Raw genomic sequence first — 25,850 nt, forward strand, 5'->3', positions numbered from 1 at the left:
GCTCTTCATGCCGAGGGTCTGAGAGTCTGTGATAGCGCCTCAGAGTATAAAACTAGAAGAGGCAACGAGCCATTCAAAGCCATTTCTATGTCTCGAGAGGTCTAGAAAGAGCCTGTTCTACGGGAAATAGTCAACTGCAATACTTGATTTCGTTTCGTCGTGTTTACCATCATGCCTGGTCTTTCCCAGCCTTTGACCTTTGAGCACATTACGGTCACGGAACTCCACCCTACCTTTGGAGCTGAGGTCAGCAATGTGGACTTTTCGCGCCCGATAGAGGACGAAGTCTTTCAAGAGATCCGAGCTGCCATCGTCAAGGTGGGTACTCCAAATACTAAAGCCCTCGACCCTCGGAGGGGCAATCTGACGGCGCCTGTCTTACATGGATGGATGATACTGTAGTATGGCGTCTGCGTGTTTCGCAACACGGGGCTGGACGATGCACGCCATGTCGCTTTTGCAGCCCAGTTCGGTGAGTTGGATGATGTGACGCCCTACCTGGCCGGCGGGCGAGCCCATCGATTGTCTGATGTGCGGCTGTTTGATGTGGGAAACATTGAGCTTGACGGGACCGTTTTTGCATTGGACAACATCCGACGGGAGTGGAACAAGGTATGTCGGATGTCGTGAGATCACCGGAGACTGACATCCTGGGGTTTCACATGAAGTCATTCACTGACAAGGGCGTCTCAGGGTAACGGCCTCTTCCACGTGGACTCGAGCTTCAATCCGCGTCGAGCAGGGTACTCGCTCCTCCGGGGCCACGAGCTGCCCCCTGCCAGTCTGGGAGGGGAGACCGAATTCGCCGACGTGCGGACGGCCTTCGATGACTTGCCGATAGCCTTGCAGGACGAGCTACGCCAACGGAACTATATCGCGGCGCACTCCCTGTGGCATTCTCGCAAAGTGGCTGCCCCGGCTACATTCGCAGACGTAGATCCGAACGAGTACCCGATGGGTCGACATCGGCTGCTCCAGCGGCATGAAGCTTCCGGTCGAGAAACCCTCTATCTCGCCGCGCATATCCATCACATTGAAGGATTGGGCACGGAGGAGTCCCGGGCGCTGTTTGATCGCCTATTTTCGCATGCAACCCAGCCACGCTATGTGCTTCAAGTGGGCTGGAAGAACCCCGGGGACCTGATTTTGTGGGACAACACCAGTGTGATGCATCGCGCGGTTGGCGGTCAGTTCGAGGGCCAATATCGGCGGGATATGCGGCGGGCGACGGTGCATGACGGAAGTGCTGCCGCGTGGGGACTGAACGAGCGTAGCGAAGTGCGACAAGGACTGCCGTAACGTTGGAAGTGGATCGCCATCATGTTGTTGCGGTTGCTAGGCAGAGTTGGCAGTGTGCAGTGTTGCAGACTGGAATGAGACATTCGAGCTTAGTCGATGAGGACAAGAATAGAAGGCCCCAGTCCGCTCCGTCGACGGAGTGTTTGTCTCCATTTGGCTTCATCTGGTGGTGTTTGCGGAGTGAGAACGACCCGATGTGAGACACTCGCCGATCTTCCCGTCTGCTTCTCCCCTTTCGCACCCTCGTTTTCTACCTTGTCCAACCCGTTGCACCCTTTTTTTCAACCGCGGTTCGCTGGCTCGGGTTTGGGCCTGATTTTCCGGCCAAGCACACCACTGGCCCGCTAGAGCGTAGGGTTTTTGCCTTTAGCCCGCTTGTCTCACCTTACGCTTCGCCTCCTACAGAGTTCGGACCTGGCACGGATCTCGGGTCTGTACTAGTGCATCTTAGCCTATAGCCGCCTTGTGGCTCCTGCTCCTCCTCGAGGTCGCATGAAGACCGTTCGTTGACTTGTCTCAAACGTGCCCAATCGCCCTCGCCACTCGTCCCCGCTGAGCGGATCCGCCCGAACAGCTTCATCCGTCATCGATTCAGGGTCCCAGGGGAGAATGAGGCTTGGATGTCCCTCACCCTACCATGGGACGTCATTCTTCATACTGCAGTTGCGCGGGGTTGCCGATTGTGCTCGTCAACTATAAAAAGACCCCAGGCACCTCATGAAGTTCGATATCCCAGCATCTCAATCTATCTTCCAGCTCCTCTCTCTCTCTCTCTCTCTCTCTCTCTCTCTCTCTCTTTCTCTCAGACTTTTCAATTTGTCATTCTACAATATTTCCATCACTCACACAATGAAGGCCTTCTTCGCTTCCCTCGCCCTGCCTCTGCTGGCCGCAGCTGCCCCGGTCTCCGACGCCGCGCAGTCCAACCCTAATTTCGGCGTCATGGCCGTCCGCTCTGCCTCCCCCATCCACTATATGCAGATGAACGCTGCTGGACAGAAGTTCTGGCTGGGCGGCACAACCTCCTCCTACTGCCCAACCCAGGTCGGCGTGAACTGCCCCCTGGCAACCAGACCGTCATTGCAGCTGGCGGCAACGCCATGGTATGTGACACTGCATCTCCCCTTCCCCCTCCTCCATTCCGGCTTCGGGCGCCACCGTCTTCTCAGACCTGTGACCAATGCACATACTAACCCCGGTTGCGCAACAGGACGTTGAAGTCCCCGGGGGCCAGCAAGTCTATGTTGACCCAACCGGCGCTCTGAGCTTCACCCAGGCCCACTCCGCATCCATTCCGGCCGGTTCCCTGGTCGGCAGCCTCTCATACGAGCCCGGCAACCCATGGTCCCACTATACTGTCAACGGTTGGGGCGCCAGCGGCTTCATGGCTTGCCCCACTGATGACAACCGCTGGCAGGTGTTCGCTGCCATGAGCAACGCGACTGTGCCCTCCGGCAACGTGGCGGACTGCCTGGGTTTCTCCGCCGTGGCCCTGACCTACAAGGGTGATGTGCCTGCCTGGCAGTATATTTAGAGGAAGGCGAGATCGCAGAGTGGCGTGATTTTTTAAAGTGATTTGATTCGATGAATTGAGCTTTGAAGCAATAGCGCTGTATCATACATACCTCCTGATTTTAGTCTTGTTAGCATTTTCTTTTGACTCCTGCTGTGAGCGTTGTGTACTTGATTGACACTACAATTAATCAGTTTATGACTCTTTCATTTTGTTTTTCACCCTTTTCTTTCGCTGTAATTTTTATTTTGGCTGTGGCTCTCCTTGGCTCGCTCCCCTGTTTTCGGAAAACATATCGTGGCGCACGTTATGTGCAGGAATAGGCAGTGGGTATCATTCTATTTTTATTTTTATGTAGAGCTCTAGCTTCATGGGATTCTAGTTTCGCCAGATCCGAATCGCCTTGTCCTTGCCTCCACTGCCAACCTTCTGTCCATCCGGACTCCAGTCGACGGCAAACACCTCGTCCTTGTGGCCAGGCAGATCCGTCGCCAGCTTACCGGTCCGAACATCCCACACCTTCAACGTGGTGTCCTTGGACGAGGATACCAAAAGCCGCGAGTCGGCTGAGAAACAGCACTGGTAGACAGCGCCAACATGACCGCGGAAGGTGGTGATGAACCTAAAGAGTAGATGTTAGAACATGGTGGTCCCAAATTGAATAGGAATCAATCAAATCGGAGAGGGCCGGTACTCACTTTCCGTCGCGTCCATTCCACAACTTGACATGGTTGTCAAAGCCGGCGGATGCAATATACGCCATGTCGGGCGAGAAGGTGACATGGTTGACCTCTTTCTGGTGACCCAGCAGTCGGGCTACGGGCTTGGTCGAGCTGGACGGCTCCCACAGGTACATCGTGAAGTCGTCGCTGGCCGACACCAGCCGCTCCACAATCTTGTTGTTCACCGTGGCCGCCTGCTCGAAGCGTTTCCGCGCCGCAGCCACCTTCTCCGCCTCCGTGGAGGGCGTTTTGCCTGTGTGGTCGTGGTACGCTGTGCGCAGGGCAAAGTCGGTCGACAGGGCTAAGTGGTTAACGCGGTGCGCATGCGCCGCCAGGGTTTGGATCAGCGTGCCGTCCTTGGGGTTCCAGATCTTGATCGTCTTGTCGTGCGACGCGGTATAAATCTGGTTAGTACCGCCCCAGCGCACACAGGTCACAGAGCCCTTATGGCCGGTGAGTACTTTGTCGATGCGCTTCGACACCACGTCCCACACGCGCACGGTCGAGTCCTTAGAGGCCGACGCCAGCAGAGGCCGCCCAGACTCTTGGACATGGTACGGCTCCCATGCCAGACTGGTGATCCACTTCGAGTGGCCCTTGAGAGGCCCGCCCAATGGCTTTCCGGTCTTAGCATCCCAGAGTCGCACCGTGTTGTCCATGCTGCCAGTCGCGATCATCGCGCCATTCGGCGAATACGCCACCGCCAGCACCCAGCTAGTGTGACCCTTGAGAGTGTGGAGCGGGGTTCCTGTATCGCAATCCCATACACGGGCTGTAGAATCCCCGCTTCCGGAGACCATAGTCGATGAGGAGACGGGGGAGAAGGAGGTTGCAAGAATCGCCTCGCCGTGCCCCGCAATGGACGCGGCACAGCGGGAGACTGCCTTCACTCGGAATACTGCTTGTGGAGTATAATAGAGTGAGACTGTGTCTTCGGTGGTTTTAATGCCAGGCTGGAGTAGCGAGTGGTACAGGTTGGCGAGGATATCGATGGTCTCCCCGTCCTTCTTGTCTGATTGGTAGGTAAAGCGATACGGCACCCGATCGTCGTCATCCTAGAGGGGGGGAAACGGCGGATTAGAAATGAATTGTAAACAGTGCAAGTCAGCCTTTCAGGTAATTTACTTACATTCCCTTGCAATGCGTTCAATAGTGTCTCGAGGTTCTTGATGTTGGCATCGGCCACAGGGACCGAGACGGCGGGACCGGTTGCATCGCCGGTAGCCTGGTCGAAGAATTGAACACGAATGCTACCAAGATCTGTGGGAATACTTTGGATCTCTTGTTGCTCTCGTGCCTTTTCGGCCTGAGCGACCTTCTGGCGCTTGCTGGGAGGGGGCAGAAGCGTGGCCATTTTGTCGATCGGGGAGTTGGAGAAGGAAGAAATTTTGATGCCGCCGCCTTATCTTATCGGAGCGGAGATAAAACGTCCCCATAGTGTCGGTAGCCATCGCGGGGGAGCAAAATATGTTTTCCTCTATGCGTTTCCCCGAAAAGGAATTTCTATAAAGAAAATTCGATTGTTTTTTCGAGTAGGAATTTAGATGTGATGAGTACGTGTCCTAATCTTCTTGTTGGAGACCTAAGAAGATAACAGGCTTACCAAACTTGTCCGAAGAGCTCAAGGTACTTTCATGTGTCAATTACAAAAGGATAAGGTAAAAGCCAAATTTCTGTCCTTGGAGATTAAATTAAAATCAAGGTATACGATAACAGTCGGAACCTTCAGGTTCAGTTGTATTCCCACGATAAGTTGGCGGGATGAACGCCTGATCGTTATCCTTTGGGTTTCCGGTTCCAAATCGGATACAAGGTTGTTATTCCAGCACAATAACATTCTTCCCTGTACCTATCCCAGCTAGATATTGCTGTCGCATCTGTTCGGCCTCCTCGAGCTTCCATTCCTTGACCTCCACGTGCAATTGGTTCTGATGAAACAAGTTCAATAGCTCTTGGGCTTCAGCCGTATCTGCAACTAAAGAGCCAACGAGCTTAATATCTTTGTATATAATATTATGATAAGACATAGTGATGCCCTTTTCTGGTTGTCCTAGTAGTACCATTGTTCCATGCTTTCGCGTGATTGCGGCGGCAAGTTCAAAGGCCGCTGGGTGGTCCGTGGCAAGAACAGTTGCATCTAGACCTCTATATTTCGAGGAAACAATCGCATCGATCTTTTTGAGAGATTCTTCCACAGAATCATGAGCTGAAATCAGTATGTCGGGGCTATGCTTATATGAAGCCACTGCATCAAGGGCGGATTGCTTGACATCAACGGCAGCCACTTTATATCCCTGCAATATGATTAGATCTCATAATAACCGACAAGTCTTTGGTTATTCTTTACCATGCATTTCCCAAGTTGAGTTCCGATGTGACCCAGTCCTCCGATTCCGATAATACCAATAGATCCCCCTCTGGGGACTTTAGCACGCAAAATTCCTCCGTAGATGCTAATACCGGCACACATCAAAGGAGCGGCGACTTTAAAGTCCATGTTTTCTGGAAGTTTCACGATGAAGCGAGCATCTCTTCATTACTTGAACTGTCAAACTAGATGAAACAATGAACCGAGATCAACCGGCTAGAAACTTACGCAACCATGTATTCGGCCCAGGCACCATCAGTAGTTATGCCCTTCATCAGCGGGGAATCGCAGTAGATCGGGCGCCCAACTTCACAATCCGGACATTTTCCTAGGATCTAATCATCAGTAAATTTCTCCGTGTAAGTTTGTTCTCGCCGCGACGCACCGCACACGCTATCGAAGTTAATGCAGCCAACACGATCACCTTTTTGGAAGCCATGTACGTCTGCGCCAATTTCTTCCAATATTCCAGCTGGCTCGTGAGAACCAATAAATGGAAGAGGGGAATTGAACTCGCCATTCAGAGCCATCAGGTCGGTGTGACAAAACCCCGCAGCCTTGATACGGACCAGGACTTGATGAGGCTTGGGCCAAGGAACTGGCACCTCTGACACATAGTAGGGATCGTTGTATTTCGTGATTCGAATTGCCTTCATTGCGAACTAGTTAGATGTTTAAAGCGGCCTCGAAGATGTAGGTTTCGTATTCAGGCATGAACTTGAAATGTCAAGATGAGGCAAAGCTTCTCCGATTTGGGGAAGTGGATTCAGCCGATCTTCTACCGAATGGTATTGATGATGATGGATTGGTTTACATCCCGTTTGACGCCATGTTTACAACACGATATTTTATGGCTAGCCCTTTGTACTTTTCATGAGTTGCGTTAGTTTACACCGATTTGAATATTTGACCCATAATGTATACCGAGTGCGAGCGCCTCAATGTACGAGGTGATCCAGGTCATCAGAATAGAGAACCAGCAACTCAGAGATAGGCATAAGTCCAACCAAACCAGTGAAAACCCAATTGCATCAATGATTTAGTTCCTCCGTAAACAGTTGAATGTATCTAGAGACGCAATTGGGTACTTTTTGACCTCGGTTTTGCTAAACTGCGTTGTTTACTGAATGATACTGCCAAGCTGCGGGGGCAAGGCGGTGAACTCGCGGACCCTGTGGTGCGGTGATCGCCGCTGAAACCGGAGAAGATCACTCGTGTGCCGAGCTGGCTGTGCCTTTTCTTGGCCCCAAACTCAGTGACTCTCGATAATCTTCTCCCTGACTCTTGCATACCATCCGTGGACAGGGGCTAGGCAGTTCAGTGGCCCTGAGGGTCCCCTCTAGCTTCCCAGCAAAATCCCGACTTGCCGCTCTCGCCGCCTATCTTGCTCTCTCTCGATGAAGAGGGCAAAGAACCACGATGCCGAACGGGAAGAAAGTGCGGGCGCCTGCGCAGCCACGCAGAGATGTGCTGGCTTCTTTGCGCATGGCGTCCATGGAGGAAATAGCGCGAGCTTCGCTTCCTGCTGGTGCGTTCTCAGAGATATCGCAAGAACCTCGACGTGCGAAGGCCGTTACTAATGTAGTGCAGAAATCATGTCGTTGGTCCTTGATTATCTTAGCCCCACTGACCTAATCTGTGTCGCGCGGTCCAGCAAGTTGCTTCACGAAATGGCATATGATGATACGCGATGGGTACAGCGATTGAAACGAATTGGCTGCTGGGACGAGGCGGACGCCCGAAAGCATATCGAGAAGACTTACGGCACCATCGCAAATGTGGATGATATTGAACGAGATGCGGCCGGCATTTCAAATGATATGGGCCCTGTGATCTCAGTTGGGGAGACTTCAGCAGCCTCGGATATGAATGCTATTTCAGACGGGTTCGACAAAATTGAGTTAATCAGCACGGCCGCTGCGTCGGAGATAAAGGCTGTCACAGAAATCGAGGACGATCCGGATCTGGTAGTCTTGGAACAGGCTCGGTCGATTCGAGGCGAAGCGCGTCAAGAATATGGAAAGATCCATGCTGCACTGGCACCTTTCTACTATGACATTGCGAGAAAGGGGCCCTCGACTGAGAATCTTGTCTTCACAAGTTATAAAGACCCACAAGCACAAGCTCAAATCTTGTCACAGTTGGTGGCATTCGCGAAGTCCGACATGACTGATGGGTGGGAAGACCGGGTGGAACGCTTAGACAACACAGTGTCCATGTTTGAAACAGCCTCAATCAACGAATTTCGGAAAGGATATGAGACCGATGACATTGAAGGCAGTATGCGCAAGTACGCTCACATTCTTTGGACGCTCAATGGGGGCCAGGCTGCTGTGGAGCTCTTTATCCATCACAATCACTTGATGACACGGAAATCTGAACTTGGTAGCGTGGGTGATTGCATCGACGCGTCAGCCGGCAAAATCAAGATCCAGCACACACAAGCTTTTTTTTACCCGCCTGAGCGTCGCTTGTAACGAAGAAGTGACCATCATAAACCGCGCTTTTCCTTCTGAACTTGATGTGGCGTCTCCATTCATGGAAAAGATCGGAAAGGACATTCTCTACCCATTTCTGTCGGCAATCTTTGACGAGCTCCACCGCATCAACATTGAATCTTACCTTACTGCGATATCGGTGACGTTTGTACAGTGCATGAATCTGTCCGAATCTCTGCTCCCCATTCGGAACTCTGGCGAAAAGTTCGACCAGTACCTAGATTCGGTTGTGATCAAGATTTACGAGCCCCATATTGACCTCTATTTGGCCGAAGAGCTTGACTTTTTCGGAAAAACTCGGCAGCAACAGTTGATGATTGGGACCGCCAACTTTCAGAGCAAGCTGCCTCCACCGAGTCATTCCTCATGTCGAATGTTAATCGACAAGCCGATAAGCGAGACTTTCTCACATCATTCAAGAAGGTGATCATGATGCCTGTCAACATTCTACCCAGTTTCTCTAGCAACAAGGGGAACGAGGAATCGAAGTCCGATTCAGAGGCAGATGGTAATGGCCCTAATCCCAAGGTCCCGAATCGTTTCTCTACAATATCGTCACCAGCACCACCAACGTTGGAGGAAGCCCCGACGACCGAGCTAGCCGCCAAGGCAGCGATTATGAAAACAAAGATGGAGGGCATTCGCTCTTTGTTCAGCATCGAGATTGCGCTGAACCTCGTTCATTCCGCCAAGTCTAGTTTGGAGAGAGCTGCGCAATTTGTGCGACTTGGGGGTGAGTATGGCAGAGCCGCAAAGCACCAATGCGAGGCAATCTTTGTGGCATTGCTTCGGATCCTGGGAGATCGTCATGTTATAGTTGGCTTTGATAAAGCAGTGGATCATCTGTCTAATTACCGGCCACGTGAACAAGACGACCGCGACTCGTCAGGTGTGGAACCTCTAGTGACATTCTTGGAGTTGGTCAACGTGGGCGATCTGATCTTACAGATGGTGGATGTGTTTTATGAACAGGAGCTTGTCGGCACGAAACTGACTGATCGCCATGATTTCCTTGATCCGGCAGTTAAGGAGAAAAAGAAGTTTGAGCAGATGCTGGACGAGCGAGTCGCAGCAGGTTTGAACAAGGGCATTGATGTTCTGATGGAGGAAGTCGATTACATCCTTGCCACACGCCAGCTGGCCACTGATTTCAACCCAGGAGTCTCGACAGACCCTCATCGACAGACGATGGATGTTGGTATCAGTGAAGCCGCGGCGGCAGTAGTGGATGTGGTGTCTTCGCACACCCGGATGCTTGTCGGAAGCACCGACAAGAGCACGCTGGATGTGTTCAACCAAGAAGTTGGTCTCCGTCTCTTTGGCGCCTTATGTAAACACCTCAAGCGACAGCGAATCAGCGTGGAAGGGTCCTTGAAGTTGATCAGGTATGTTTATCACGATCGTGGCCCTTTTCTCATCACGTACTAACTCTTCCCAAGCGATATGAATCACTATTTCCAATTCACCCAGAAGCTCAGAAACGCTGAGCTACTCGTCTACTTCACTGCTCTCCGTGAACTAGCTCAGATTTATCTGATTGACTCGTCCGATGCCAAGGAAATGGCAACAATTATCGCCGATGCCGACCGCTTCCATGGAATCTGGAGCGTGGAAGAAGTGTATGAATTTGCCGAGCGCCGAGTCGACTGGTACCAGGTGAAACGCGATGTGGAACGAGCCATGTACGGCATTGGTTGTAGCGTGATGTAAACAAAGACGGATACCCCACGAATTGCATAGCGAAATGATTAAATAGATCTATAGACGATAATCGAGAATATCACCTAGGGTCAGCAGGATTTCTGATTGACTTGATTGACTCGTGCTCTGGACGATTGTCAACGTCAACAGCACTAATGCTGCTACTCTCACGGGCAATATAACCCTGACTGCTAAAACATTTTGAATATAACTCTAAGGCGATGCTATCAGAGGCTTCACTATGCTCCAATACCTACTTCAGCGCTATACAAGGGCTATATTGTATATTCAGATAGTTGCTTTTGATATTATAGACTAAGATAAGCTAAATATGATATAATAAAAGGTCGCTGATACTGTTGAACTGACTACTGCCAGTAAAGTCTGCCGCGAGGGGGAGAATTAATATGCAATATATTAAGAGCAACCAATGTATAATACTTGATGATATTCTGGCCGACTTCGGGTACGAATCGTATGCATGACGATATACTGTATGTTCACACGGAACAATAAGTTGAATTCGGACTCCTTTATCGTCACACTTTCGGTAACAGCGGAATAACGACATTAAGGCTATAAAAAGAGGACCCTCCATTTCTTTTGAACTGAATCTTGAAGAGATTCAGTTATTAGAATAATACACCTTTACTATGAGGAAATGGATAAAACTTTGACCGTTGATTGAGCAGGGACTCGGTCTTTATGCTTCAGTCAGCGGCAAGAAATTATCTTATACTCATTACATCAAACAAGATAACAGGATAGAAAGCAGGCTTTGGGTGCTATTAATATAAAATTAGCTTAGTACAGGGCGATCCATTAGCCATGATCTCAAGTTACAGGAATAAAGGCTCCGCGAAGGATGAGTTGAGCGTTATAATTTGAGCCAGTGTCCACCTTCCTTAGTATTTCTAGGTCTCGGAGCACAGTTCACCCAGATCAGCCTCATTGGGACATGTGATTGCGTCCATCTCCCGTACAAAGCTCAAGGGCCTTACCCTCCTGTACCAGCCAGCAACGATGAAGAGGCCATGCTTCTTTCCCATACGCACCTTGTCCTTGCGCCCATATTTTCTTCATTATTTTTTGGTTACAGACAAGGCAGGCCTGCCATGTTTCCATCATCAATCCTCCCGTGCCTTCTCCTTCACTGCGTCTAAATCAACGGCCCTGACAATGAGCACAAGTCGGGTCTTGTACGAGCCAATTGAGAGCGTGGAGCGAATGGAATATTATCAGGAGGGTGGCTATCATCCTGTGGAAATTGGCGACCACTTTTACAATCGCTATCGTGTCGTTCACAAACTCGGTCACGGCACATAACGATCTGGCTAGCCCGGGACGAGATATCTAACCGATATGTTGCCGTTAAGATTTGCACGGCGGATTCGGACCCTCTTGAGACCGATGTTCTGTCTCAGCTATCAGAGCCTGTAAAGTCGTCAGATATAGGCACAACGATGATACCTTCGATTTTGGATAGATTCAACATCTAAGGCCCCAACGGTAACCACGCCTGCCTGGTGACAAGCCCGGCAAGGATGAGCTTATCTGAAGCAAAGAACGGATCATAGATAGGCCTTTTCGGATTGATGTGGCTCGTGCACTGGCAGCACAGCTCGCGACGGTGATTCGGTATATGCATTCAGAAGGCTTTGTTCATGGAGACCTTCATCGTGGAAACATCTCCTCCAATCCCAATCCAACTTCAATAAGTTATCTACTAAGGAGCTATATGAGCTGTATGGAGAGCCGGAACTTGAGCCAGTCAGTCGATTAGATGGCCAAACGCCTCCGCCAGGAGTCCCGCAATATGGCGTCGTACCTATCTGGCTTGGTGAATCAAGTGAAAAAGTTACACTCCCAGAAGCCAGGATCATTCTTGCAGATTTTGGCCAAACATTCTCGCCAACACGAGAGAAGAGATTTGAGTCACATACACCCCTTTTAATAAGACCCCCCGAAGCTCGATTGAGCCGACAATCCCACTTACTTTCTCATCTGATATCTGGACGCTTGCATGTACCATCTGGGATATCGTAGCCCAACGGAGTCCCTATTCGAAGGCTTCCTCACAAACGAAGATGACATGACATGCCAGCCAATCGCAGCACTGGGCCCGCTCCCGACTCAATGGTGGGAAAAATGGGAGGGCCGTGGAAACCACTTCACCGACGGTGAGCCAAATAACCGAGCTACATCCCAGTATAGGTCCTTAGAGGATGCCTTCGAATTAAATATCCAGCAACCGCGGAATCAGGCGGGGATGTCGCCACTTGAATTGAGTGAGCGAAATGCTCTCTTCGCGATGTTGCGTTCAATGCTTTCTTTCAAGCCTGAGAATCGTTTGTCTGCTCAGCAGGTTCTTGAATCGGAGTGGATGTGAAATGGGCTATTCCCGAGTATGAAAAGATCCGACACTCTCAGGGAAGCTAGTAGTGGTCGCAATTTTACATAGAATTTCACCCTCCGATGAGTCGTGGTCAAGAGCCGTCTTCAGTTTCGTTCCGTGACGCTCAGCGCACTGGGCAAACTCCAACTCTTTTCCATGGCCGCATATATACTGTATGTAATAAGACATGCACACTGTGATCACCGTCCTGGATGCTTGGCAAGAAATAGGATCAACTTTGAGGAGAATAGTCGTACTTGCAGACCTTGTTTTTGTACTGAACCAAAGCACTCTACGGCAAGCCTGAGAATGCAGGCAGGATGAGATAGGTCGGTGAATAGGCCAATAAACCACCACACGCCACGATGGAGTAAGCCTCCCAAAATGGAAAGCAGAAGCAGATGAAGCGAAGAGAGTGTGAAAGTTGATTCTCTCCCTATCGGAGATACGAATTATATCCTGTAAAGACTGTGTAGTAGGAAAGGTCTCGTCCAATCAGAGATCGCCCTTGGTCGGTCATTTCCCCACTGCAGTAGCTAATAATTATTCCGGAGCTAACCATTATTGGTCTAGCTCGGCTTGGCATACGATGAATGAACAATGCGATGTGTCTGAGAGTGTAAGGGTGAACCAGCACTATACTGTATAGACTTTGAGAGCACGAATTAAGATTCCCCCCACAAGTGAAAATCACTCTTCTTTGCCCTAATTGAACTGTGTGAACTGTCTTAATATGAGCTACTTCTTCGGGAAGATGAATTCTCTGCCGGCTGTTCCGTCGTGCTGGGGTAGCATCTGACGTCAACGGCGGCTGCTGGAACATCCCACGTCGACGCTGAAACGATATCCAGACTTTCCGGACCAGCAGCCGCTTGCATCCGGTTGCAGGTTCGAACAGCAGAGACGGTGATATGGTACACGTCTTTCTATTCGCTATTCACCCAGGAACTCTGCGGTCTACAGGGGCCGACCCAGAGTGGGTTTCAGGAGTCCATTGGGTGTGACGCGGATATCCTCTCACCACCACATCTTTGCAGACGCCATGTCTCGTGAAAACCACTGGCTTAAGGCCTCAAGCCACCGGGCGAACATTATATGTTCAAGGTGGTGCACAGCGAAGGTATTTTCGGGGCCACTGGAACACATCGACCCCCGCCACCCTTGGTCTACTGTACTCCAGGTTGACATCTCCCGCCGAGTCATCAATTAGGGGAATTTCATTCGGGTACTCAAGTCTACCGGATCCACAATACCTCTCGTCTATGATGTGGTGATCATCTTCATTATCTGGGCCCTGGTCAGTTTATTAGGGCGGCGGCGGCACTCCAATCGCCCTCACAATGGCCACCATTTCTCGTTGCAATGATTCAATGTCCATATTCTTCATCTTGGTACTTGCAGTCCTCATACTCGCAACTGCGACGGACGTCCAAGAAGTGAAGGTTGTGACGGTTGAGAGAACGGTTGAAGCAGCAACAGTCACCATTCAGGCGACGCCTACCGCTCCCAGCCCTGCCTCATATACTTCACTGAAGGACTTCAAAAACACCATTCTAAGTGTGAGCAATGAATATCGGTCTACACACGATGCCGAACCATTGTTGTGGAATGAGACTCTAGTGAAATACGCGAAGAATTGGGCAGAGACTTGTATTTGGAAACATTCGGTATCAACATCCTGCTCTTCACAGTTGAATTACATCCATGTTGGTCCATTGCTAACCGTATGCTTAACATTTCCAGGGTGGTCCATACGGCGAAAATCTTGCTTTTGGATATGCGAATGCCTCCGCTGCGGTTGCAGCCTGGGGTGATGAAGGGGAATTGTACAATTTCCACAAACCTACCGGTTTCACTGAAAAAACCGGCCATTTTACCCAGCTTGTATGGAAGTCCACGACTGAAGTCGGATGCGCCACCATCAACTGCGGATATACTCAAGACAACAAATCCCGAAGAGAGGTCGATAATGGAAGCGCGAGTCCACTGGTTGCTCGAGAACCGGATGGGAGCACCCGAGCACAGGGCTGGTATGTGGTGTGCGAGTATACTCCAGCCGGCAATGTGGTCGGAGATCGCGACAAGTACTTCAAATTGAATGTAAAACCCACGAGTTCATCGCAAACGACCAGCAGCGCCTCGACCGGTCAATCCACCGGCGGGGGGACGGTAAAGAACGGTGTGGGATCAACAATACGGACAATGCTCTTGGCCTTGGCCACGGTAGCGATTGGGATGAGCTTATATACATAGGGGGGAAATATATCGTTCTTTTTCTTTCAACAGTCCTTGCCTAGGATACGATGGTCCTTGGAAGCAAGCTCAGGTGTGTATCATTCTTTTACGACGATAGACACTACCCAGGTATATATTATCAAAATATAAAAGGCACTTCACATGCCTGCGATCTACAAATACAGATTGAAGAAGACGATGACTGTTTGTTCGTAGGCATTTCTCATGCTTATCCACATTGCACATCAAGAGCTTCGTTCGGACGCACACAGCTCATCTATTGATTTTTGAAACACCCCGATCCTCGCTGTAGAAACGGCGGACCAAACAAGCGGGGAAACACAGAAAGCCGGGCCCGAAGGCAGAGGACGCCGGCGACAACAAAGGAAAAGAGAATGAAACACATTATATGCGAAAGAAAAGAAGCGAAGAAAAAGAAAGAGGTTCATCAACCGATGACCTCCTCGGTCTCGTCGATAATTTCTTCCACAATCTCCTCCACCACGGTGTCGCCCTCCTGCTCGCCACCGATAGGTGCATCCTTGGCCAGCTTGGGTGAGTCGGCATCCTCGGCAAGGCCAAATGCTTCCCTCTCCTCGGCCTGGATCTCCATCTCCCGCCGAAGCCAGGCAAGCCACTCGCTGAGGACGCGCTTGCGCTGCTCCACGACGGCTGTGTTGGCGATGTCGACGGCATACCGGTCCTCCTCGTCGAACTCCTTGGAGTACTCGCGCAGGTTCTTGCGCACCTGCTTCTGCTCCTCCTTGCTGAGGAAGGTAGGGGGGCGCGGTCGCCAGATGAACTGCTTGAACTTCTCAGTGGGGTTTTCCGAAAGGGTGTTTCCAGAGAAAGTGTGCAAATTCCAGCCGTTCTCCATCTAAATGAAATTGTTAGCAACTATGGCCGGCGGACAAATATAAAGACATGCAAGATCTTACCGAGTGAGTCCACACACTAGCACTGCTGACAACGTAGCGACCAGTTGAGTCCCATTCAATGTCAGTCACACCGTAGTGCTCAACGGTCTTCATGAGCTGGAGGTTGGCAGCCAGATCCTTCTCAGCCTCAACCTTCTCACCCTCGAAGTCCATATCCCAGAAATCGAGGTCGAAGTTGGACTGGGAGTGAACAGTGGCAACGACGACAAAGCGACCCTTAGGCGACCAGTAGATACCATTGCTAGTCTTCTTCTCAATCGTCCGTACCAGCTTGAAGTTACCAGCAGTGCTACCCTTCTTCTCGGTGGCGAAGAAAGAAACAGAAGTCTTGGGGGGAACGGCAGCGCCAGTGGGAGTTTCACCGGTGGTGATCAGAACGAAACGGGATCCGTTGGGCTCCCAAGAGAAGTTAATGACAGTGTCCTTAAGACTGTCAACGACCTCGACGGGCACACCCTTCTCGCGCACCCGGAAAATCTCCAGGTTGGTGGCCATCGACTTCTTGGACTTGGAGTGACGGTCGACCTTCACACAGACGTAGGCACCTTGTGATTGCCAGTGGAGCTTGACATCGGAGACATTGAAGAGGTTACGAGTGCGAACAATTTCCTTGGAGGGAACGCTCATCATGGCGACACGAGCCGGGTTGCTACCAATCTCGGGAGTCCAAAAGCAGAGCAATTGCTCATACTGCTTCACACCCTCACGGCTGACGGTGGCAGGAGACCACTCGAAGTCATTGATGCCCTCAACCTTGACGGACGTCTTGCCCAGAAGGTTCATGTTGGGGAGCTCATAAATCGAAAGAGACTGGCCCTGGAGCATACGGGCAACGTACTTTTCATCAGAAGACCACTTGAAAGCGGGCCACTGGACCTTCTTCTTGGGCTGAACATCACCCTCAGCGGCGGGTCCGGCGTTAAGATCATGGGAAACGAATGATCGCAGAGGCTTTCCGGACTCGATATCCCAGACAATGATGTTCTTTCCATCCTCCTCGTAGGTCAGGATGGGCTGACCCTCCTCAACTTGGATAGGGCGGGCGGACCAGGTGGTCAAATAACCCTCGAGAGGCGAGAACTCGATAAGTTGCACAAATGGGTGGGGAAACTGTTTTTGTTTGGAGAATGAGGCACCACCCCAAAGCTGGACACCTTGGGGGTGGACGGAGGCGAGGAAGGTTCCCTTGGGGGACCATTGAACGAAAAGTTGTGTCCAGTGTGCGCGGTCGACAACATTCTCTGGGGGGTTGGACTTGTTGTTCCAAAACACGCCAACCTTGTCGTTTCGGTAAAGGGCGAACTGATCACGGGCGCTAGCATCACCCATCCACGAACGGAGGTGCTCCTTCTCCTTGAATGGCTCCAGGGCAGGAGGCTGGTATTCCTCGTCCACACGGCCCTCGCGGCCATATCGCTCGATATCCATCAACTTGTTCACGGCCAGGGTGTGCTTCTTGTCGAGAGGGACGCCGTGCAGTTGCTTGACGGCGGCGACAGCCTGTTCGGGGGTCTCGTACTCAACGAAGGCGAATCTAAAGAAAAAACATCCACGTATTAATAAATGATTCCGAGATTCCATTCAAACTGCGCATATCGATGCTCCGTGTACGCACCCTTCAGACATGCCCTTGTCGTTAATCGGCATGAAAACCGCATCTTCGGCCGTGTGGCCAACGGTGTTGAGTTTTCTCAGTAAGAACTTGATGAGTTTTTGGCGACTGTCTTCGGGAACAACAGGGAGGCCATCGATCACAACAAAGGTATCCAGGCCTTCCTCCACCTTGACTTCATATTGCTCCTTGAGGTCTACCGAAACGTGTTAGAGAGGGGCAGATCACCGAGAAAAAGCGGATTTCCTGTACACACCGGAGAAATCAATCTCCTCCTCCTCTTCCTCGTGGAGGTCCTGCTCGGATAGAGTGTCGAAACTGGGCGCCATGATGGGTATAGCTGGAGGCGACAGCCGTAAAATAGAGGGTACGTGCGGACTTTGAAGATTTTCGGCCAGAAACAAAACTCGCCGCCAAGCGGGTTCTTTGTGCGCGCTGACTCAGCCTTGCAGCAATCAGTGTGTCACGTGGTCAGCTGAGTCATCATTTCCCCAGGCGCGCATCACAATTGCTTCCGGAGCTGCGGCGGACGCGGGGCTTCATTGTTGGGATGAACCGTGTCTCTTGGACGTGTCTTGAGTAACATTGCTTCGTGTCGCTCTTGGTTGATCCTCTGCCCCGTGCTTTTCTTGTTCCTTGCGCCCCAGCTCGGCAGCCCTCCCCCCTCCCCAGGCCGGTCCTAAGCGCCAGTGCGACTATACCCACCTGACACTCCCAAAGTACCTTGTTGCGCCATCTACAACACCGCCCAGATCGACCACTTGGAGCTCTCGGGTCATTTGTCTCCTCATCTTGGACCTATATATAGCTGCTCTGGAAGTTCTCTGGCCAGATTGGCTGCTGGCAACATGTCGCGTATGTTACCTCGGCGTTGCCCCGGCGTCAATTAGCCGATCCCTCCAGCTGGCCCATATCTCTCTCTAACGCTGATTCTCTAGTCTCGTCCGAAAAACGCAATGAGTACACCGAGATCATTGATTCGATTCTCGCGAAGAGTGATCTCAATACCATCTCCGAGAAGCGAATTCGCAAGGGTCTTCAGGATGTCATCGGCTATGATCTTACTCCTCAGAAGGTAGCTCCGCCCCATGTCCATTCATCTTTTGTTGAAACTAGATGATATAGCAAGTACTGGAAGAAAGCTCAGGTGACTAACCGCATCTTTTACAGGCTGCCGTGAAGGAGCTTATTATGGAACGGTTCGACATCTTTGCGAGCAACAGTGGAGCTGGAGATTCACCGGAAGAAACCCCCACGAGCAACGGTCAAACACAAGCAGACTCCGTCCCTGCAGTCCCGTCCCCTCCCCCATCATCGTCACCTGTGAAGCGTCAGGCAGACAGCGAGGAAGCATCTGAACCCGCTGATGCCTCTCCGCCACCCAAAAAGCGAAAGCCTGACGCCGATGTCGATGCCGATGCCGCATTTGCAGCCAAGTTGCAAGCCGAGGAGAATATGCGAGCCAGGACTACTCGAGGGGCCAGCACTCGTCGTGCAGCCCCCAAGAAGAAAACAAAGGCAAAAACTTCCAAGAAGGTAAAGGCGGAAGATGACTCGGATATTGAATCCGGGTCGACCAAAAAGAGGGAGGTCAATCGGTCGGGGGCTTTTTTCGTAAGTGTATTCGGATACCCTCCCATTTCCTGACACTTTGCTGACCTCAATTGATTGATAGAAGGAGCTTGTCCTGTCTGAGCCTTTGTCCGCGCTTATGGGTGGAGTCCAAAAGCTTTCGCGTCCTCAGACTGTCAAGAGAGTTTGGCAATATATTCACGAGAATGAGCTCCAGGATCCTAGCAATCGGCGCCAAATCGTGTGTGATGATGCGATGCGGGCTATCTTCAAGCAGGATCGGATCGATATGTTCGCCATGACCCGAGCTCTGAGCCAGAACATGTACAACCCAGACGAATGATCGGGCGCGGTCCGGATCCAGGAGAGCCACGATATGGGGGTTTCTTCACCTGCGTAACCTACATCTGCTTCAACGAATCTCGTCATTGGTCTTTATTGTCTATCTTATTTTCATCCTTCCTATCATTTGTTTTTCTGCGTTGCATGGGGAGCTGGCGTGACAACTCAACCTCTCTTGCCCCCCTTAGGGCTTTCTTGTTTGGCGCTTTTGCTTCTTCAAAGATTTCATGTGTTTCTTGCGCTCCAGCGGAGTTGGTGCCGCCATTGTATGGGGCAACCACTACTTATCAATTGCATCTATTACGTTCTTTCATATTTCCGTGCTAGCTGCGTCAGTGACATATACTCCATCCGCATATAGTCGCCCTAAACTAGGTTATCTCTCCCCATAGAACTCTGCAGAAGAAAAGTACTCTGGGCGGGGACTAATTTGCTTGTTTTATAGTTTGGTGCAGAACAAGCTAGCGAATGGTGGAAGATGGGCGTATGCCTAACCTATGAGGCTATGGACGCAGCCGCGGAGGTGATCAGTCAGCGAGATCTCACTTTTTCCCCGTCCCCCACCAACCCACAACGCTACGAGCTCCGCAGTACCTTGTTGCCATTGACACGTTCTTGCTGCGCCGATCTCGACTCCCACGGTCCCCGCCATGGCTGACAATCCCCCTACCGCCCCGGCTTCATCAGGCCAAGGCCGTGGTGGTGGCCGCCGTCGTGGCCGCGGAGGTGCCCCTCCTACCGGCCGGGCAGATGGACAACGCAACACTGGGGATGGAGCCAGCAAAGGAAATAAATCTCGTGGCCGTGGAGGCAGAGGGTCTGGTGGACGCGACAAGCAACAGGGTGTCGATGAATCCAAGGAGGCTAAGTCCCATACACCGGTAGCTACTGCGACAGTACAAGCGAAAGAAGGGCCCGCAGCTGCCGATGATGCCGACGACGTCGACGACGGTGAAATTTGCTTCATTTGCGCCTCAAATGTTGAGCATACATCGGTGTCGCCATGCAACCACCGAACCTGCCATATTTGTGCGCTGCGGTTGCGTGCTTTATACAAGAACAAATCCTGCGCCCATTGTCGAGTAAGTGTATTTTGCGACTCCCGTGGGACAAGTTGTCCTGTGGTTTCACTCTAGGTGATACGCTAACAGGATTTAACACGTAGACTGAGTCGGCCTTTGTCATCTTCACGGATGACCCGGTTAAACGATTCGAGGACTTCGAGAAAAAGGAGTTTGCTCGGACAGACGACAATCTGGGTATCCATTATGAAAAGGACGAGATTTTCGAAGATACTGTGCTGTTGCTGCGATACAACTGCCCTGATGAGGATTGCGATGTTGCGTGTCTTGGCTGGCCGGACTTGCATCGCCATGTGAAGAGCAAGCATGGGAAGGTGATGTGGTAGGTTCCAGCTTCATGGTCGATGCTCTTGTGATGACCCAGCAACTAACTGTTTGCTACGATACAGTGATCTCTGCACGAGAAACAAAAAAGTTTTTACCCACGAACATACCTTATTTACGACAGCCGAGTTGCGGAAGCACGAGAAGTATGGCGATCACAAGCCCGGTGCCATTGACCAGAGTGGTTTCAAAGGACACCCTGAGTGCGGCTTCTGTCGACAACGATTCTATGGTGATGATGAGCTTTATGCCCACTGTCGCGATAAACATGAGCGCTGCCATATCTGTGATCGCCGGTCCAGCAACCGCCAACAGCAGTACTACATCGATTACAATGCCCTAGAGGGCCATTTCCAGAAGGACCATTTTCTATGTCTCGATAAAGAATGCCTGGAAAAGAAATTCGTGGTATTTGATTCCAAAATGGATCTCAAGGCCCATCAGTTGGAGGCCCACCCGGAAGGGGTTTCCAAAGATGTGCGTCGGGATGCTCGAATGGTGGACCTTGCGGAATTCGATATCCGGACCCCATATCAGCCGCAGCGTCAACGCCGCGGCGCTGGTCGCGGCCGTGATCCTAATGCTGAGCCTCTTCCTGTCTCTAGCGCGCAGCAATTGGGACGCGCTGAGCAGGCCTTCCAGCGGCAGCAGGCGATCCAGAGTGCACAATCAGTCACTACGCGCAGCTTCGGAGGCCAGCTCACCCGAAATGAAACCCAAACCGTACAGGCACCAGCTCGTTCAGCAGCTGCCACGCCAGTCCCGTCCTCCCTCCGGTCTCAACCACCACCCACCTCAGAGCTCGAGAGTCTCAGTCTTGCTGTGAGCTCAGAGCCGCTCAGCTTGCAAGACCAAGCTCGTCGCCTGCGCCATTCGGCCGTGGTGGAGCGAGCGTCCAACCTTCTCCGCAACGATACTGCTAAGATGAATGAATTCCGCAGTCGAGTTTCCAGCTTCCGTTCATCAGCAATTGGACCAACCGAACTCATCGACGCTTTTTTTGTTCTCTTTGATACATCCAGCGCTGAGCTTGGTAAGCTCATTAAAGAGCTAGCCGATATCTATGAGGATGAGTCTAAACGCAACAGCCTGCTTCAAGCATGGAATGACTGGCGCGCAATTAATGAGGACTATCCTGCCTTGCCGGGACCTGGTGGTCTCTTGCCGGGTATGTCTCCTGCGACGGTGAGCACCGGTGGTAAGCGTGTCCTACGACTCAAGTCATCCACCGCACAATCGTCTCGCTCTTCTGTAGGACGAAGTGGAGCCCTTTCTTCATCATCTTCTCCATCTAATCCATTTCCTCCCCTCTCCGCCGCTGTCGGTTCTTCCTCCCGTCGCACGCCTGTAGCATCCGCCACTCCCTGGGCCGCCGCTCCTCCGCCACCTCTTGCACGACCACCATATTCCAGCACTCCCAGCTCCTCCTCCTCTGCAGCTCCCGTGAAGGCTGCTCGTCCACCAACGAGTACTGCAGATTCTTTTCCTGCACTCCCCGTGGCCGCCAAACCCAATGTTATGATGGCTGGCAAGACTCGCGGCTATGTCCGCTGGGACGAGCGCAAAGGCCCTGCTCCCAGCGCTTGGGGATCAAACTCATCTTCCGGAATTGCATCGCCAGCCGAGCCAGTCGATGCCGATTTTGAAGATACCTCTGAGGGGAAAAGGGGCAAGAAAAAGAAGGGCAAACAGACCCTGTTCCACTTTGGTTGATTGGTCCACATTGAGGCCACTTTCTTTCAGATACCTCGCAAGCGAACTTTGATAGACGATTGAATACTTGAACTCTATTTTCTGTCCAAGTCTGACGGAAAATCGTCGTGTGTTGCTATTCATAACGTACAATTCAACAAAATACGCATAATATGAAATTAGTTGAAGACAATATTAAAAATTCCGGAGAGATTACGCCGGATGTTATTGCATTCCCGAGAATATAAGATTATATCTAGCAAGATGCTTAAAAAGTATACTATTTGGAGAGTTTCTAGAGGTAATCGCCCATTCTTTAAAATCATGTCTAAAGGACACGTCTGGTACACATACTATTTAAGTGTTATAAAAAAGCAACATACCAAGCGTGTTCCTCCGTGTTCCACTCCTCTCAGGCTGTTGATAATGAATGACACTCGGATGCGCATACAGGACTACAAGAATATATGAATAATAGCGATCCTTACCCTAACTCGCATCAAGCTGTTCAGCCTCCGCCTGCTGTAGAACGCACTTCGTAATCTATATGTATCGAAATAAAATCGAGTTGAAGACAATCCTCTGTTTCAGCCTAACCATTGTTGCTCGTGAGGATCAAAGGCGTACGAGGGCTGGCTGCAGAATCGGTCACACTTGGCCCCGTCTTTCAATGTCGAAATGGTCAAGGCCTCCCGTCAACTCCATTTCCTTGTCAATAGCAGTCATTTTCAAAATGAAATCAGTTTGTATTTGAGTCAACAGCGAATTGAGGGACTCTTCATCTGCAGATTCATTCCGGGCGAGCAAAAGCCGTTCACGCAAGGAAAGAAGTAGCTTTCGCTTCCGAGCAATGATAACAGCACGGGTGGTACTATTTCTGCGCTGTCGAACAATTTCCATGGATTCCGAAACAGTTTTGGCAACACTGACCACACCAGGCGGAAGGTCGACCAGCTTTGCTAGTTGCAGGCCATATTTGTGGTCAGGCATGGGTCCGTTTGTAATTTGGTAGAGCATCGTCATCTTGTTTACATCTGGAGCTATATTTGCGGCTAGATGCAAATTGATGACTCCACTGCGCTCTGATAATATCTGAGCAAGATCGTGAAAGTGTGTCGCGAACCAAACTAGGGCGTTGCTGGCTATCAAGGCTTCAGCAACTGCAACGGCGATGGCGAGTCCGTCAGTGGTACTTGTACCTCGGCCTAACTCGTCAACAAGTACCATGCTGCGCGGTTGAATATGACGAAGGATAAATGCTATTTCGCGCATCTCTGCGGCGAATGTTGACACATTCGCATCCAGGTCGTCACTGGTTGCGATTCTTGCAAAGAGCTGATGTACGATTGGAAATGAGGCAAATTGTGCGGGAACAAAACAGCCAACTTGGGCCATAACGACCATCAGGGCAATTGACCGGATGTACGTCGACTTTCCACTCATGTTGCACCCTGTAATTATCTGAAATCTAGTCTGAGGTGTCGCGCAAACATCATTCGGAATGAACTTTTTCGAATGAATACGTTCCCTCAGTGGGTGCCGTCCGGCTTTGATGGTGAGCGTAGCAGTCAATTCGGGGCGAATGTAGTCGTGGCAAGTTGCCAACTGCGCAAATGAAGCTAGTAGGTCAAGCATTCCAATTGCCTCGCTGATACGAAAAAGGCTGGCTATGTCGACACATACATCGCGAAGTAGTTCTTGCACGGTTTGGTCACTCATGCTGATAACCTCATTGTGGGCATCTGTTATTTTCTGGTTCAGTTTGACTAGATCGAGGGTCTGGCATTGCGTTCGGTTCTTCTTGCGATAAGTGTTGATAAAAATATCCGGCAGAGGCTCTGGCTCACCCGTGGGGATAGAGATGTAATATTGCCGGGCCGTGTCGTATTTCAGTTCTAAATGAATGTTGCAGGTTTCTAAAGAGTTTCAAATCAATGACGTTCAAAAAATTTTAGAATCTCAGAAGTTTCTCTAATACCTCCCAACTTTGTTACAAGCTCGGTTGCATCCGCGTTTGCCTCCTTGTATGTCTGCCTGGCCACATCGAGCAGGCTATTGACACCGGCCTTGAGAACGTTAAAATTAGTTTAAGGGAGGGTGAGAACACAAGGTACCTTCACACAATAAATTCGTTGATTCCTCAAGTCAAGTGGCTTGCTTTGGTATGTAACTTTATCATTCAAAGTTCTGTCAATCAATTCCTCGATTGAATGATGTCCCGCGGGGTGGCAGAGCTAAGACAAGTCAGTTGAATACGATCTTTCAAAACGATCTTTTATCACATAAATACCCCCGGATTGTCAAGAGCAACTCGCTCTGTGCTGCTTCCAGCGCCTGGTACACCTTCTTGATTGAAGCAACATAGGTCTTGAGCATAATGACATTGTTGACGGACTGTTCTACATATTGAACTGTTCTTTTGGTGGGGACGACAATGATCTTAAGAGTCGGTCATTATATTTGCGCAATAGGGTGAAAGCATATCATACCGAAGTCAAAACTTTCTCCGCATCTGTGAAGCCCCTGAGTGACTGGCGAACGGAAATGAACATGTCCTCGTTAGTGGATAGCTCCTCAACAGCATTGTATCTTGCTGTCAGCTTGACTCTTTCGGTCGATGGTTGCAGGATGTTGGCTCTTAGAAGTCTTGCTCCCATAGGTGTCAACGTCTCGTTCAGCAAGCCATATAGGCTATTTTTAGACTTCGCATTTTGCAGATTTTGGATGAGTTCAAGCGACACGATTGTGGCTAGGTCGATGGTCATAGATTCCTGTGATGGCTCAAATCGAATACGAAGAGTGTGAGGTGTAAAAACACGCTGGAGCTCAAGTTCGATGTATTTGAGTGCCTGTTATATTGATTAGAATGTCATTCATTGTTTGTATGTGTGATTCAGATATCATTTGCCCATACCGCAGCAAAGCAACATGTCGCAAAATAGTTCCCACCCATCGTCCCCTTTAGGGACTCTACTTCGTCTGGGAATGCCAGTCGATCCAAGTATTCATGCCCCGCTTTATCTGACCAGCACCTGCGGTCCATAAACGTGAATATAGGGTGGGGCAAGTTTTCCTGGATAATATGACGGAGTTTTGATTCCTTGGCGGTGTTCATTAATAGGATCTCACTGGGTTCAAACACTCCAATCTTTGTAACAGTTTTGACATATGTCTGGCTATCGTAGATCTGACATAGAACCACCTCTGCCGTGGCAAGATTCACAAGAGCAAGCCCAACCGTGGAGGACACGCCCCGCGACTCACTCACCGCGCAAACAATGTCCTGCGATGCAATGCTGGTTGCAGTGGTGGTTACCCTGGGAGTTCCAGGATATCTTGTGCTTTCTCTAGACGTCAGTGGAACAAATGAGTCCACAGTGGACTGTCGTGACGCCAAAGGCATTTTCGTTGTGCGATGAGGAGAAGACTGAAAGCATGAAGTGAAGTCCGAAGTTGGGAGGTACACCACATTTTGTGCCTTTGCCCTCCCGACTTTGTCCTCGGTTCCTCTACTATCGTTTTTCCACATAAAATCTTCTGTTATATGACGGAATCTT

At 50.7% G+C, this 25,850-nt stretch overlaps 11 protein-coding genes across 11 annotated transcripts; 7 read left to right on the plus strand and 4 right to left on the minus strand.

The window, feature by feature from the left end:
- Positions 1–171: 171 nt before the first annotated feature.
- On the plus strand, positions 172–1,299 carry N7462_008942 (TauD/TfdA dioxygenase family protein; the record flags this gene model as incomplete). The annotated part of the gene is made up of 3 exons (XM_057080656.1): positions 172–318; positions 403–612; positions 694–1,299. 3 exons carry the CDS (start codon positions 172–174, stop codon positions 1,297–1,299), a joined length of 963 nt encoding a protein of 320 aa, XP_056930984.1.
- Positions 1,300–2,148: 849 nt separating this feature from the next.
- On the plus strand, positions 2,149–2,833 carry N7462_008943 (putative IgE binding protein; the record flags this gene model as incomplete). Its single annotated transcript, XM_057080657.1, has 2 exons — positions 2,149–2,472; positions 2,510–2,833. The coding sequence occupies 2 exons, from the start codon at positions 2,149–2,151 to the stop codon at positions 2,831–2,833; spliced, it is 648 nt and encodes a 215-aa protein (XP_056930985.1).
- A 357-nt stretch (positions 2,834–3,190) lies between these two features.
- Positions 3,191–4,888, minus strand: N7462_008944 (Ribosome assembly protein 4; the record flags this gene model as incomplete). The annotated part of the gene is made up of 3 exons (XM_057080658.1): positions 3,191–3,434; positions 3,511–4,589; positions 4,664–4,888. The coding sequence occupies 3 exons, from the start codon at positions 4,886–4,888 to the stop codon at positions 3,191–3,193; spliced, it is 1,548 nt and encodes a 515-aa protein (XP_056930986.1).
- Positions 4,889–5,351: 463 nt separating this feature from the next.
- Positions 5,352–6,558, minus strand: N7462_008945 (zinc-dependent alcohol dehydrogenase; the record flags this gene model as incomplete). Its single annotated transcript, XM_057080659.1, has 4 exons — positions 5,352–5,828; positions 5,882–6,065; positions 6,131–6,230; positions 6,288–6,558. The coding sequence occupies 4 exons, from the start codon at positions 6,556–6,558 to the stop codon at positions 5,352–5,354; spliced, it is 1,032 nt and encodes a 343-aa protein (XP_056930987.1).
- A 763-nt stretch (positions 6,559–7,321) lies between these two features.
- Positions 7,322–10,110, plus strand: N7462_008946 (exocyst complex component Sec10 family protein; the record flags this gene model as incomplete). Its single annotated transcript, XM_057080660.1, has 5 exons — positions 7,322–7,430; positions 7,493–8,296; positions 8,388–8,756; positions 8,801–9,785; positions 9,840–10,110. 5 exons carry the CDS (start codon positions 7,322–7,324, stop codon positions 10,108–10,110), a joined length of 2,538 nt encoding a protein of 845 aa, XP_056930988.1.
- A 2,014-nt stretch (positions 10,111–12,124) lies between these two features.
- N7462_008947 (uncharacterized protein) lies at positions 12,125–12,490 on the plus strand (the record flags this gene model as incomplete). Its single annotated transcript, XM_057080661.1, has 1 exon — positions 12,125–12,490. The coding sequence occupies one exon, from the start codon at positions 12,125–12,127 to the stop codon at positions 12,488–12,490; it is 366 nt and encodes a 121-aa protein (XP_056930989.1).
- A 1,346-nt stretch (positions 12,491–13,836) lies between these two features.
- N7462_008948 (putative extracellular SCP domain protein Pry1) lies at positions 13,837–14,749 on the plus strand (the record flags this gene model as incomplete). The annotated part of the gene is made up of 2 exons (XM_057080662.1): positions 13,837–14,163; positions 14,240–14,749. The coding sequence occupies 2 exons, from the start codon at positions 13,837–13,839 to the stop codon at positions 14,747–14,749; spliced, it is 837 nt and encodes a 278-aa protein (XP_056930990.1).
- A 430-nt stretch (positions 14,750–15,179) lies between these two features.
- EifCb (translation initiation factor eIF3 core subunit b) lies at positions 15,180–17,610 on the minus strand (the record flags this gene model as incomplete). Its single annotated transcript, XM_057080663.1, has 4 exons — positions 15,180–15,608; positions 15,670–17,203; positions 17,285–17,477; positions 17,538–17,610. 4 exons carry the CDS (start codon positions 17,608–17,610, stop codon positions 15,180–15,182), a joined length of 2,229 nt encoding a protein of 742 aa, XP_056930991.1.
- A 519-nt stretch (positions 17,611–18,129) lies between these two features.
- Positions 18,130–19,196, plus strand: N7462_008950 (SWIB/MDM2 domain protein; the record flags this gene model as incomplete). Its single annotated transcript, XM_057080664.1, has 4 exons — positions 18,130–18,136; positions 18,220–18,356; positions 18,452–18,895; positions 18,957–19,196. The coding sequence occupies 4 exons, from the start codon at positions 18,130–18,132 to the stop codon at positions 19,194–19,196; spliced, it is 828 nt and encodes a 275-aa protein (XP_056930992.1).
- Positions 19,197–19,845: 649 nt separating this feature from the next.
- N7462_008951 (E3 ubiquitin-protein ligase HEL2) lies at positions 19,846–22,314 on the plus strand (the record flags this gene model as incomplete). Its single annotated transcript, XM_057080665.1, has 3 exons — positions 19,846–20,277; positions 20,361–20,599; positions 20,667–22,314. The coding sequence occupies 3 exons, from the start codon at positions 19,846–19,848 to the stop codon at positions 22,312–22,314; spliced, it is 2,319 nt and encodes a 772-aa protein (XP_056930993.1).
- Positions 22,315–22,941: 627 nt separating this feature from the next.
- Positions 22,942–25,696, minus strand: N7462_008952 (MutS family protein MSH4; the record flags this gene model as incomplete). The annotated part of the gene is made up of 6 exons (XM_057080666.1): positions 22,942–24,209; positions 24,272–24,359; positions 24,408–24,450; positions 24,563–24,732; positions 24,783–25,142; positions 25,208–25,696. The coding sequence occupies 6 exons, from the start codon at positions 25,694–25,696 to the stop codon at positions 22,942–22,944; spliced, it is 2,418 nt and encodes an 805-aa protein (XP_056930994.1).
- Positions 25,697–25,850: the final 154 nt, after the last annotated feature.

This window comes from Penicillium macrosclerotiorum, assembly GCF_028827735.1.
Source record: "Penicillium macrosclerotiorum strain IBT 26536 chromosome Unknown utg000008l_segment0_segment0, whole genome shotgun sequence".
NCBI lineage: Eukaryota > Fungi > Ascomycota > Eurotiomycetes > Eurotiales > Aspergillaceae > Penicillium > Penicillium macrosclerotiorum.